The sequence below is a fragment of the Barbatula barbatula genome (genome assembly GCF_947034865.1).
Source record: "Barbatula barbatula genome assembly, chromosome: 3".
NCBI classification, from domain to species: Eukaryota; Metazoa; Chordata; class Actinopteri; order Cypriniformes; family Nemacheilidae; genus Barbatula; species Barbatula barbatula.
The window spans coordinates 15,291,609-15,304,448 of NC_136764.1; the positions used below are offsets into that span (position 1 = coordinate 15,291,609).

The following is a 12,840-nucleotide window of genomic DNA, read 5'->3' on the forward strand; positions in this document are numbered from 1 at the left end:
GAGTGTTGGGACACTGAACAATAGCCTGAAGCAGCAAGATAAATGATCTGAACCTCTGAGGGCCTCATGAACAGCCAACGCAGGAGACAAACAGATGAGGAGGGCGTGCAAAAGAACCACTGTAAACGCATGTGCCTCTGGGTCAAGCTTACATATTTTCAATGTGTTATGTAACAGAATAAATCTTGGCTGTTAAATCAACTCACAACCTTAATGAATTGCAATGGTTTCCAAGGGATCTGAAGAGGAAAACTCAACGCAGCACAATGAAATGGAAGACACGTCGATAGAAAAAGATAAAAAAATAGTCCTTTTTAATAAAAAATACATTAATATTTTTGTATTATACACTTTATAAACTTTGCATCATTATGCATCTAAAACAATTAGGACACAAAGGTTCTAATTCGTAAAGCTATTCAGAGCACATACTGTAGATAGACTGGATCAGAGATAAAGGAACAAGTTACACCACATGAACAGGAACTCAACAAGCCTACTGGAATCTTACTAAAACTACAACAGCATACGGTAAGACAAGGGCTTGTTTTAACTGCTAACTGATTCGTCAGATGATCACAGAAGCAGTCATTGTGCTTGAAGCAGCAAGGGTGCATGACGTATCCTCTGGGGGAAATTATGTCCCATCAAAAACAACACAGTGGTTGCCAGGGTAACAAATACTATAAGCCCCCTTCCTAGATTTCAGGGATTTAGGACGGCACAATGTGGACAATGTTCCATCATGCACACAGAAGCAGCATCTACTGTACCCACCCAAACTACATGAAACATTTACACGTGTGCTACACCCGACAGAACAAAACTATTAGACATGGCTGTTTATGTGAATCTGTTGTACATGGACTGTCTTCATTTATTTATTTGTTGGTCATTTCTCAAGCAGATTGAAAATATCTAACCATGGATAGAAGATCTTCTGAATCACAAGCTCAGAATGAAGTATGGCTAAAACAACACTGTACAACAGACTCACTATTTGGTGCTGTGCAGTCAACCCCAACTAAAACATGTTAACAATACTACTCATTAAATAAAACACAGGTAATTGATTGAAGTACAAAGACAAGCAACAAGTTCACTTATTTGTGCTTTGGAGGTCTTCTGGTGTGTTTTCAAGGGTTTTCCTCTCATCAAAACGTTCATACTGGAAGCAGCATTGTGCAAATCAACAAACAATAGTACCATAGCTGTGTGACTAACTATTGACAGAAAAGTAAGTTTCACTAAAAATGAGTAATTTATAGTGATGCATAAAGCAAAGTAGTGAAGAGAAAATACAGGGTCGTACATCTATGTCAACATAAATGACACAGGAAATTTTAACAGATAACTTGTTAAATACAACATACTGTACATGCAGTCTTAAAGAGATAGGTGACCCAAAAATGAAAATTCTATAATTTACTCATCCTCTTGTCATTTCAAACCTTTATGACAATTCCTTGTCTTTATGACCGCAAAACAACGATAAACGAACAGCACTGGCCCCCATTCAATTCTATTGTACGGACACAAAACCAATCCAAGTGAATGGGGACCAGTTAACTTTCATCAAAATATCTTCTTTTGTGTTCTTTGGAAAAAAGTCATACAGGTTTGACGAGTAAATGACAGAATTAAATGTTTGGGTGAACTTTCACTTTAAGTTGGAAGAGTTTGTACTCTTTCTTCGTTGCAGGTGATTCACACACACACACAAATGCAAGAGTCTAACAACAAATATCTGACAAGAACCAAGAACTCAAACGTACCAGATGCAAATGTATAACCAAAACATCCGACAGTACTGTATATAGACATTTATATGAGCTTTCACAAGTCTTCGTTCACCTCCTAATTGTATAAAATTCTCTATAAAAATACCTGTAAGAAAGACAAGCAGCATCTTATTTTCCATCTGTCACTATCAACTGGAACAACAAGAGCAGGTTTTTAAAAAATTGACCTGTGAACTCAGTATTGTACCCTATAAAGGGATTTCTGGCCAGACACCAGAAAAGCGCAGACACTGTCATATGTACTGTATTCAGACGGATATAGTCATATCCTGCGCTGGAGTGGAGGTAAAATGTGCTATGAAGATATGTCAAAAGTATTTTCGGCCATCAGACTTTTCCAATGTATCATCATCGCCTGTAATGAGAATAAAAAGATTGTGATCTATACATAAACAAACTGCACTGGACAAAGTCAGTAGATGTTAGAATGAGAGTAGCAGATAAAACAATAAAGGAGAACAGTATGAAAGCAAAGTGTAAATCCTAAAATTAAAAACTACACAAAGATGCCAGGAAAACATCCTGAAAGTCCTGTAGTCCTAGTCCTGTTGTAATGAGTTGGGGTGTACACATTTCACAAAATCTTTTTTTACCAGCAGTAATAAAACGAAATGTGCTGACGTGGAAATAACACACACAAGCACACACAGATAAATACTTAATGATTTTTGTAAATTCAGCCCCCGTCTAGATATTTTCATACAGCAGAAGTGTCTAAAACAGATGGCAATTTCAGATAGAAACTGAAAATGATTGAAACTGCCAAAAGTAGGCCGTACGGCATAATTGCTTTGTATAGGGTTAGAGACTGAAATGTATTTATATGAAACACCAGGTACAAGTGTGCACTCAATAATAAATGTCCTTCTGCCTGCAAGCACTCAACTTTACATGATTGTTGATTTTACTGCAGTTTTACTACTGTACAAAATTGTTTATTTAACAATAGGATTATTCCTCTTTGACATCTCAGTTTAAGTACTTCCCTAAACAATCATGCGACTCTGTATTACAGCACTTCTTATGTCCCTGTCTCCTCAGAATGAATCACTAAATGAGTAAATGTAGCAGTCAGTGTTGGTCCAGATGGTTCAGTATTTAAAAGCACCACCAACTGTACTGATAAATTCTAGCATGAGCAGTTATGCTTGGAGTGAAAAGAGTTAATTAAACAGAATAAAATGATCTGGCTGGAAAACAATTCGGTTTATGGCAAATCAATCGTTTGCCATCTGTTCAAATGAAATTTAAGAGTTTGGAGGAAAAAGGCTGCTGTAATAACACTATGATGTTATGACACCAGTTAATAAACTTTATAAAACAACAGTTCAAGTATCATGACCAATAGATGGCAGCGTGGAACAACGAGCGGGAAAGAGTGGCCTACCTTAGTTTGACTGACCCACAGGAGTCCAACAATTGTGTGCTGGCTAACTCCAAGTTCCAGTCATACATCTCTAGCATATTATGACACTCCAGCCTTGTCTTCAGCCCTAGACAGAAGAGCTGCTCCACCTGAGGACCAGTGGAAGAAAAAATGAAACGAGATAAAAGTGAAAAATGCAATTTAATATAAAAGTTGAAATACAAAAAGTGTTAGTTTTGACATGAACTGTATTGTTTTGTTAGTGTTGTTATTACAGCTATAAATCCCCATTAACCTAAGAGGCTCACTAGGCAGTTTATGAACCAGTTAGCAAGGCCATACATGTTTTATTATACATAAAAAATGTATAGTTACATTTTACTAGTATTCATGCATTGAAATAACAGTTATGAGGTTATGGGCTATTAAGATCCCATTCATCACGGACTGTAGCTAAATCTGCTCGTTTTTTACTTTGATCCTCTAAGACACATGCCACAGAATAAGGAAGACTTACACTCTTTGCGTGTCTGCTAGCCTACGGTATTTATTTAATTGGAATAAAAACTAACCAGCAAGTCAGAGCAATAACACCTGGTACTGTACCTTTAAGTATTGCACAGCTTTCTGCACATTCCAGCTGTGGTTCTGTAAAGCTGTCTGACATTCTTCAATGGTCACTCCGTGGACGGCCTCCTGTACCTAAACAGAGTAGATCAAACCAATCAACTCTATAATGTAATGAATATTTAGCTTGGATGTAAACGGCGAAAGCTCAATCTTTAAAAGACTAAAAACTAGTGCTGTCAATAGATTAAAAAAAATTATCATAACATTAATGTTTTTAAATATACTTTTACATTCTAATAATTTCACATTTAATCTTCAAATGAACGTAGAAACAACAGATTTTTTTATGAATGAAAGGCAACATTCTGATATTAGCAGTTGCAACTGATGTCTCTATTAAATTGTCACAACTCTTTGCATGAAGTCTGAAGTCTGTGCTTACGAAAATGTTAGACAAAACAGGCTTTCTGCCATAATCTTGTGTGGTTGTTTATTCGAGCACGAAAGAGAACTTAATACTGGTGCTGCGCTGTCTGACAGATTCTGACAAAAGATTCAATGATGCAGCCTTAAGCCTGTGACTGTATACAACAAACTGGACTGCTGCCGCGATGCGTTTTGTTGCGTCCTTCAGCTAGAAGCTGTCTATCAATACTGAACGTGTTCAAATCACGCTTAAGCCTTTACACGAATAAGAGCATGATTATATAATGTAGCGCTAGACAAAGGATGAAAAAACGAAATATGTATTGAAAATGTTTATCGCATACGTTAACAGTCCTACTAAAAACATTCCTTAGGTTAAAGAAAGTAATAAAAACATTTTGCAACAGAAAAAAACCTGTAAATCACTAACTAGTAGGAGTTTGTCATGGGTGTCGGCTCTGCTAAAAGAGCCATCAGTGCTTACTCTGGACAGGCTGAGAGAGTTCTTCAATCCCCCTCTACATCCAGAGAGAGTCAGAGTGCTGTTGTTATTGGAGGAAAAATTGGATTTGAGCTCCGCTTGTTGATGAACCATGGGCTTGACAGTGGCTGTGTTCACCTGCTTCTTCTCCTCGCCCCTCTCCGCCCCTCTGAAGAACTTATCGTATCGATCTAGATATAGAGGCCGCTCGGGGAGGAGGTAGTAGTGCGTGTTGCTGACTTTTTTGCCGTCGCGTACGATAGGCAGGATGCAAGGCCCTTTGACTGTTTCCTTGTCTTTGCCCTGTGCCTGAATGACCTTAGGAGCAGCATATTTGGGATCGGAGGCAAAGCTCTGAGTGGTTGGCATGAATTTAGCAGGTGAGGTCGAGAGGTAGGATGAGCCATAAATAGAAGCGGAAGAGCAGAGGCTGCCACGGGTCTGTGGCGAGCCGACATGTGGACTGGGTGTGCGTGAGCCAGGCTGGGATAGGGGGTCCCTTGGGGGGATCTGGGGTGGACGCTCCTTGTCTTCTTCATTTCCGGAGACTGGAGAGAGCTCACCAGACCAGCGTGCATACTCGCCCCCTGTGCGCTTGACTGGGCGGGGTGGGATGGGTATGCGTGGTGGTATCTGGGGTTTGTCTTCAGAAAGTGTTAGGATAATCTGACGGTGTGTCTCCAGACCTGGGCTGGTAGAGTTCACAGGGACATTAAGATGCCTCATACACTCCTGTTGCAGCTCCTGGAAAATCTCAGTCGACTGTGATAATGTACAGGCATGGCTCTGTCTGCAAGGCAAAAATAAATTGTCTTCTACGTGAGGTTTACCCTCACCTGTGGGGGAGCAAGGCGTATGCAGAGACCCCAGTTCATCAGGTCCTCGATCCGCACTGTTGATGGAACTCACTTCAATGTCATCCTCGTCTTGTGCTACATCGTCATAGGCTGGGGGTGGAGGGAGGGGTCGGGCGTCCCAGTCCACCACTGGGGTAGGGTGAAGGGGGCGCGGTAAAAAGCGTGAGGGGCTCTGAGGAGGAGTTTTGTCTAAGATATTTTCTCCTTCAAGTGCCAGTTTGGCAAGTGTGGGGATTTGCATCTCCACTACAGGAGAGGGTGTTGCCGAATGGAAATCTTCTCCAAAGTCTATGAGAGAGACTTCTGTAGGAGTGCTGCCCCCTGGAGTCCGCACACTGTAAACAGAACGTTCACCTAACTTGGTCGAAGAAACCCATGCGGCTGGTTTGAGCTTAAGGCCCCTTTTCTTCAAAGAGAGTCTGCGAAGGCCTATGGAAGTTTGGTCCTCGTCGTCAGTAACAGCATCATAGCAGGGTTCTGGTAATGACAAAAGAACACAAACAAATGTCAAGCATCTGTTGAGCTGGAAGGTTTAGTGTAGGTGCTTGTGTCAGAGCCGGTGTCCAATTCCTTGGGCCAGAAGGCACAAATAACAATTACTATATACACTGTTCCCTAGCAAACTTGAATTAGTAATTGACAGCAAAAATCAAGAGCTTGGGATAAAGTTCTGATTCAAGTATTTTTTCACGTCAAGAAATTCAAGCCTCAGAAAGGTTGAGAGGGGAATCCAGGCTGAGAATGAACTTCATGCGATGACAGCAACATCACAGCAAAAACAGGAGCAAATGAGAAAGAGGGACAGTGAGAGAGAAAATTGAGCAGGCAAAGAAAAGTGTAAAAAACATTGATGTACCTTTGAGGAGGGGTGCTAGAAGTGAACATAGGGGGCATGAGCAGTGCTTAAACTGAACTGAGGGTCCACACTTACTACTCTTAAACAGCAAAGACGGCTGAGGGGGTCGAGGGGGAGCTTCCTCTGCAGAGCGAGCAAGTAAGATAGAAAGAAAAGGAAAAGGCATGTGCCAAAAGTATAGGGTTTTAAAATAAAATAAAGTAAGTTCAATAGAAGGTAGCACAAAACAGAAAGTTACACAAAAGCATCGAGGAATTATATTTAAAGCAGCAGTGAACTGAAAAAAAAGGGGACAGTGGAATAATGTTTAGATCTCATATTAAAAGGCATTCACTCACTAGAACGTCCAGGAAGTCGAGTTGTTCTGGCACAATTCAAGTCCAACCCCAGCACATCTGGAGGATCCATGGGGTTACCAAGATAAAGACTACAAAAGTAACAGAATGACAGATGCATTTACCAGCCCCTCTGTGTGTGTAGGATACCACATCTTGGATCTCAAATTACTTTTTAATAGTTCTGAAAGCATGCTATTGGAAAAGCTGAAGACACTGTATAACCAAAGAAGTAAAAAAATGTTACAGGGTATTTTTCACCGGACGCTTTATTGAAGCAGTTACAGCTGTGAGATCAATCGATAAGAGCCAAATTTATAGAATAAAGTGTGTTGTATTTTACTGCCCTCTAGTGCTGAGGAAGCAAAACACTTCTTCATTCATGTGCCATGACTTGGGCCATGGCTCATGTGAATGAATTTGCCATTGTTATCCAATCCTACAAGGTGTCTTCTCATAGTTGATGTGGAAATTATATCAGTACTGTATAGCAATTCCTTTACACCCTGTAACTGCAAGAAAAAAATCTCACTTCAAATTCACTAAGCGATGTATGCTTTTATTCTGTTAAAAGCAGCAGAATAAATCTTTAGTAACAACCGGAATTCGGGAAATGTTAAATGTTTAAATGTTGCTTAAATGTTTTTTAATTTGCATAAAATGAAAACTAAAAGACTTTTAAATCACATGAGCCACTATTTTACTCACAATAGAACATAGAAAACATAACAAATATTTTTTAAAGACAATTTAGAGTTCATAGAAGAGGCTCATGGAACCTTCAAGATTTGAGGACTGTTTGTGTGGAAGAATGGGCCAAAATCACACCTGAGCAATGCATGCGGCAAATTTTTCCACACAGGAACAGTCTTGAAGCTGCCATTGCCAACAAAAGCTTTTGAACAAAGTATTAAATAAATTTCAGTAAGCGTGTTCAATATTTTCCCGCGTGGCATTCGCTTTTATTACATAGAACTTAATTTGTGAAATTATTTGTTTTGTTTTCTTTCTATGTGTGGATTATTTGGGATGTTAACGACATCTGATGAACATTTTATGTCAAAAGCACAAAAGCACAAATCTTAGTGCGCTGACATATTGTGCCAGTGCACTCACAGCGACAAGTTTGATTCTTGTCTCGACGGTCCTTTGCCAATCCCGCTCCCCTATCTCCACCCAACACTTTTCTGTCAGCTATCTACTGTACTAACCCATTAAAGGCATAAAAACTCTCTAAAATGCAGCAATGCTGTGAAAATCTTATTTTCTATTAACTATGAAATACGTGCAAACTATTTTTTTATTTGGTCGTCCTACTCAGAACCATTGCGAGAGCGAAAGAGATCGATTGTGATGAACTTTTAAACCAATTTAAAGATGCAATAAATTAAATTAATAAAAATGAAATAAAGCATTTAAAGATAAAACATAATCACGTGACACGCATACATTTTGAACGTCTGTTGTCGCGACTCTCTCGCAGTTGTTTTGGTCCTATTGTAAATAATAGTAAAAAAGACATATTTAATTTAATAAACACAAGCAGGACTTACTCATCGATCCTGTCAGGAAAGCCCCAGCAGCGGTGGGGGTTAGTGTCTCCGTGGCCGGTGTGGATGAAGCTGTTCCGTAGTGGACGGCTGATATCATGGGCAGACAGACCCGTGACTGACGTTACAGTGTTCCTAGGTAACTGACCAACCTTCAGGGTGCGCGTGTTCTGACCTCTCCACCAGTAGTTCTCTGCGCTGTACGAGATACAGAGGATGTCTTTGGAAGAACTGGAATACATCTCAATCTCTTATTTATTGCAATAACTGTATAAATAATGCCATACAATGAATCTATGAAGTGAATAAATATCATATATTTCATTATCAGGGGATGTTTTTTCTAACTTCATTAACTTCTTACGTAATTCACAAAAATAGCATGTTCAGAGAATCAACATGTTGTTGAAAAGGCAGTGCATGGTGTTTGATTCCAGTGGGTGCTTTTCGGATTCACCTGCCCTCTATGATAGTAATAACATCATTTATCTGGATCTGAAGCTTGTCAGGCTCATCAAAGTCTTGTAGTGCCCTCATGTCTGTGGGCATGGTCTCCACCAGGAATTCCCTTAGAGCTACAAAGGTGGGCCTGTCATCTGGTTTCTGAGCCCAGCTTTGCATCATGACATTGTAGATGACCTGAGGACAGTCCTCTGGTTTAGGCAGCCTTTCACCATCTTTATCAATTTTGTGGAGTATCTGTCATATACAAAAACAGATGTCCATGTCTTGTTTTTTCTTTGTAATGGAGATTTGATTTGGGCTTCAAAGATGTCATTGTTATGAGTGACTGGAACTTTAAAGTGTGTGAGGAGGTTGTACCTGACTACCATTCAGGCCCAGCCAGGGCTCCTGCCCATAGGTAAACATCTCCCACAACGTCACACCAAACATCCATGTGTCCGTGGCATGAGAAAATGTGCGTGTCTTCAGACTCTCTGGTGCACACCTAGACATATTACACATAAACAAAACCAATCAATACAACATGTAGAAATTAGGTAAAAATATAAGATTGACAAGCATCACGCAGAGTTCCTTTTTTAAAACAGGAGACACAAATAATGGTCTTATACAGAAGCAATCTTGAGCACCAGCTTGCCAGTAAAAAATAAACTTACTCATTTGACAGATTGATTGCTCTATTAAAACCAATTCATGGCCACTGAAAGGGACAGTGACAAAGCTAGCAGTGACCAAGTAGGATATTAATTTAAATAAGAGTTGGAAATGTCTAGCAACAATGATGCAACAAAGATTCAACAAATGGAGATTCAGATAGAAATGTCTCACCATGCGAACGGGACTTTGTGATGCTCTTGCATGACATAATGGTCATCATTCTTAGGCAGCGCCCTCATCAGCCCAAAGTCTCCGATTTTGACAAGCTCATTGGAAGCCAGCAGAATATTTCTAGCAGCCAGGTCCCGATGGATAAAGCGTTTGGATTCTAGGTAAGACATGCCATTTGCAATCTGGATTGTGTACTGACACAGGGTGGAAATGAGGAAATGGCCCAGGGTCTTCCGCAAACGATCCAGCATGGAGCCCAGAGGCGCAAGCTCAGTCACCTTTGAAAAGTAAAGAGGGGATTTAAAAAGGGATAAAATGCAGAGGGGAGAGTATACCGTTTCATTTTTGTACCAAATGGAAAAGTGACCTGACAAGAAGCATCTTGCCACAGGAGACAATGAACACTGCCAATCAGAAATAACTCCAGGTGTCAGTTTCAGCAATTAATAAGTCTGAGAGAGCATGGAAATGTCAGGCCTTACTTTAGCCCATACCCTCCCTTCTAAAGACCTTGTGACTTTAGCACCCTGTCTTTGCCGCTGAATTGATTAGATGTGAAACACAGTCACTCACCATCTTCATGGGGTGTGTGAGGACGACTCCGTAGAGACGGATGAGGTTCTGGTGGTCGAGGGAGTGCATGGCATTGACCTCCCGGATGAAGTCGTCCAGTGCATCTGGCTGGCTAAGCACGTCTGTCTTCAGGCACTTCACTGCCACATTAACCTGAAAGAAACGTTGAAAGAAGGAAAACAAATTTATAACATGTCCACGCTGATCTGTCTTTGAGAGCCAAGACATCTGGACTGACCTGTGCAAGTCAGAATCACACACACATGCTAATGACTCCTAGTGAGAGCTGTGTTTACACTGTTACTGGCATCGCTGGAGCTCAGAGAACAATCACAGATTAATGTTATTCCCTCCAAGCCAGTCTCTGATTTTAAAGGAATCATGTTACAACTATATCTGCCAAAATTCGAATGGCGTAAATTAGGACCAGACCCATCTGCATTACTGCGTGAGTTCATATCAAATAAAAGAGGCTATAACCATGGGCATTTCTGAATATCACATGTATCACAATAGCAGACAGTTTGTACAAATCTGTTCTCTGTATAGTGTAACGGAGCAGTCTTTGATCAGCACAGATGGCTGTGGATGTCTCCCATGTTGAAAGAAGACTTTGGTTCACAACACACACTATCACTACAGCCTCCGGCTCAGTTCACACGACATCTGACCCCTCAACAGGTCATTAGAGGCCCCATCTCTCCAACCAGCCTACTCTGGAGAACACAGCTGCTACAATGACACACAGAGATCAGGTCCGAAACAGGATGTTCACATGAAGCCTTGGAACAGTTATGGGGAAAGGAGGGACCATAGATACAAGGTGTCTGAAAGCCAATCTTGTGTCGATCAAAGATTGCAACGCTGTTTTTTGCAAAACATGTGTTTCAGTTGTGATGGTGTTTACCACTTCATAGAATGAGAATCATGGAGATGTTAAGAATTAACATCCATCACATATCATATCCACAGCTTTAGCCTGACCCGTGCATGAATTTTGCATCTGCAAAGTCTGTTTTAAACAAAACCCAAACACTTCCTTTCTTTCACTGACCACTTTTCCATTAGGCGTGAACCACTCTCCACGTTTGACCACGCCGAAGGAACCGTCGCCCAGTTTCTCAAAGAGGGCCAGGTCTTTTTCACTGATCAGGCAGGTGAGGGCTTGTTGCTGGCCATCTAATGGAGGCGGTGTGGGGGAAGGTTTCCGGAACGTACTGGCCGGCTGGGGATTGAAGTCTCCTTCTGGTCTTTTACCGCTGAACACCTGAGAAACAAAAATATGAATTTGAAGATCCAGAGGTGCCAAATAAAAAGCTGTGGCAATCCACATGTTCCCTGAAACTGATGTCCTACATTTTCATATATATATTTTCCTACTTTTGTGCAGCTATAAATGTATGCTGCTAAGTCTTTAAGCATTGTTTTGTGAAGCCCTGTTATCCAGATATTTCTTTTAAATGTGTCCTGAGAGCCTTGTATTTAGCTCCATTCTGGATGTTCAAAAAACCTACTAAAACAGAAACAGCAAAAATCACAGCGAGAGAAGCCAATCCTAGATTGCTCTGTTCTTTTCATTCGTTTATCGGCACTTGAGGCACTTTGTATGAGGAGCCTGGGGGTCGGCCGAAAAGATCCAGACTATCAAAACCAGAGTGTAGGCTGAGAGAAGCCAGAGGCTGCAAACGCACAGATATGAAGAGGATGGGAAGGTGAAATAGTGAGGGGTAACCCAACTGTGGTATTTAAAATTGAGTGCAGAAGCTGGCTTGACTACAAACTATTAACAAATAAAAAAACATGGATCACAGAGAGGGAAACCATACAGAAAACCGAATGTAAAAGAGAACAGAGAGGGACCATGCAGAAAACAAAATGAAAAAGAAAAACAGAAGTAAATAAGAATGGAATTCAAAGTCTTTAGCCTTGAGGGATTTGATGGACAGACTGAAAATAGCAGAGTTCAACATGGACGAGAGCAGTGGATTCAGACAGAGCCTTGAACCCCGGGCTATCGCCTGATAACTATACACACAGCAAACATACATTAAACACTGTCAAATGCCTCCACAAGTTAGTAAATCCCAGCAAACATACAAATGAGGCCACACCACTTAAACAGCAACACTTACCCGAATGCAAAAAACATATACGCCTCCACACGTTTATGTGAAAGCTATACTTAAAACCCATACTGAGAAGAACACTTATTAAGGATAAGTGTAAACATAGCTGAAAACATGGTCCTGACTGCAAGCACAAACACGCACACACACATACACACGCAGTGGAGTGAGGAGGCAGATTACTTGGTCTGCTCTCTGTGCCAGGAACGGAAACAAACAGGTGTAATTTTAGAAAGCTCTGATCCCAACTGGCCACTTCCTGTAAGCCCAAGCCAAAGGTGCAAACTAAACCCTCTGCACAGCTCAGACAGGAAATGAATCTGTCTGTGTGTGTGTTTGTGTTTGTTTCACACAGGTGCTAGAGTGCAGCATGTGTGTTAGGTTCAGTTAACATGAATATGCAGTTTCTGGTGCTATGGGTCAAGCTGTTCTCTCATCCCACAGAAAGAGGAATGTGCCCTGTGCACTGATGGTTTAGACAACAGCAATCATTCCACTCGACCCTGAACGTGTATCACTCCCACCTACACACTTTCCCTCAAACAAAATATAAATGAAAATACACACGCACAGTCAATTATCCTTAAATATATGGAAGAAAATTA

The 12,840-nt window shown here is 40.8% G+C and overlaps 1 protein-coding gene across 5 annotated transcripts in view; it reads right to left on the reverse strand.

Annotated features, from left to right (window-relative positions):
• Positions 1 to 289: 289 nt before the first annotated feature.
• tnk2b (tyrosine kinase, non-receptor, 2b) overlaps positions 290 to 12,840 on the reverse strand; it is a gene marked incomplete at its 3' end in the record, with an annotated part of 64,186 nt that continues 51,635 nt past the window's right edge. For 3 of the 5 annotated variants that reach the window (XM_079452740.1, XM_079452741.1, XM_079452738.1), the window contains 11 exons: positions 11,164 to 11,376; positions 10,110 to 10,262; positions 9,537 to 9,814; positions 9,066 to 9,192; positions 8,701 to 8,942; positions 8,247 to 8,441; positions 6,697 to 6,785; positions 4,649 to 5,979; positions 3,775 to 3,870; positions 3,190 to 3,317; positions 290 to 2,157 (listed from right to left, as the gene is read on the reverse strand). In XM_079452740.1, coding sequence (XP_079308866.1) covers positions 2,151 to 2,157; positions 3,190 to 3,317; positions 3,775 to 3,870; positions 4,649 to 5,979; positions 6,697 to 6,785; positions 8,247 to 8,441; positions 8,701 to 8,942; positions 9,066 to 9,192; positions 9,537 to 9,814; positions 10,110 to 10,262; positions 11,164 to 11,376 — 2,859 coding nt within the window. Of the gene's footprint in view, positions 2,158 to 3,185; positions 3,318 to 3,774; positions 3,871 to 4,594; positions 5,980 to 6,696; positions 6,786 to 8,246; positions 8,442 to 8,700; positions 8,943 to 9,065; positions 9,193 to 9,536; positions 9,815 to 10,109; positions 10,263 to 11,163; positions 11,377 to 12,840 lie in introns of those variants that run through there. The other 2 variants (XM_079452739.1, XM_079452742.1) reach the window with 2 other exon arrangements.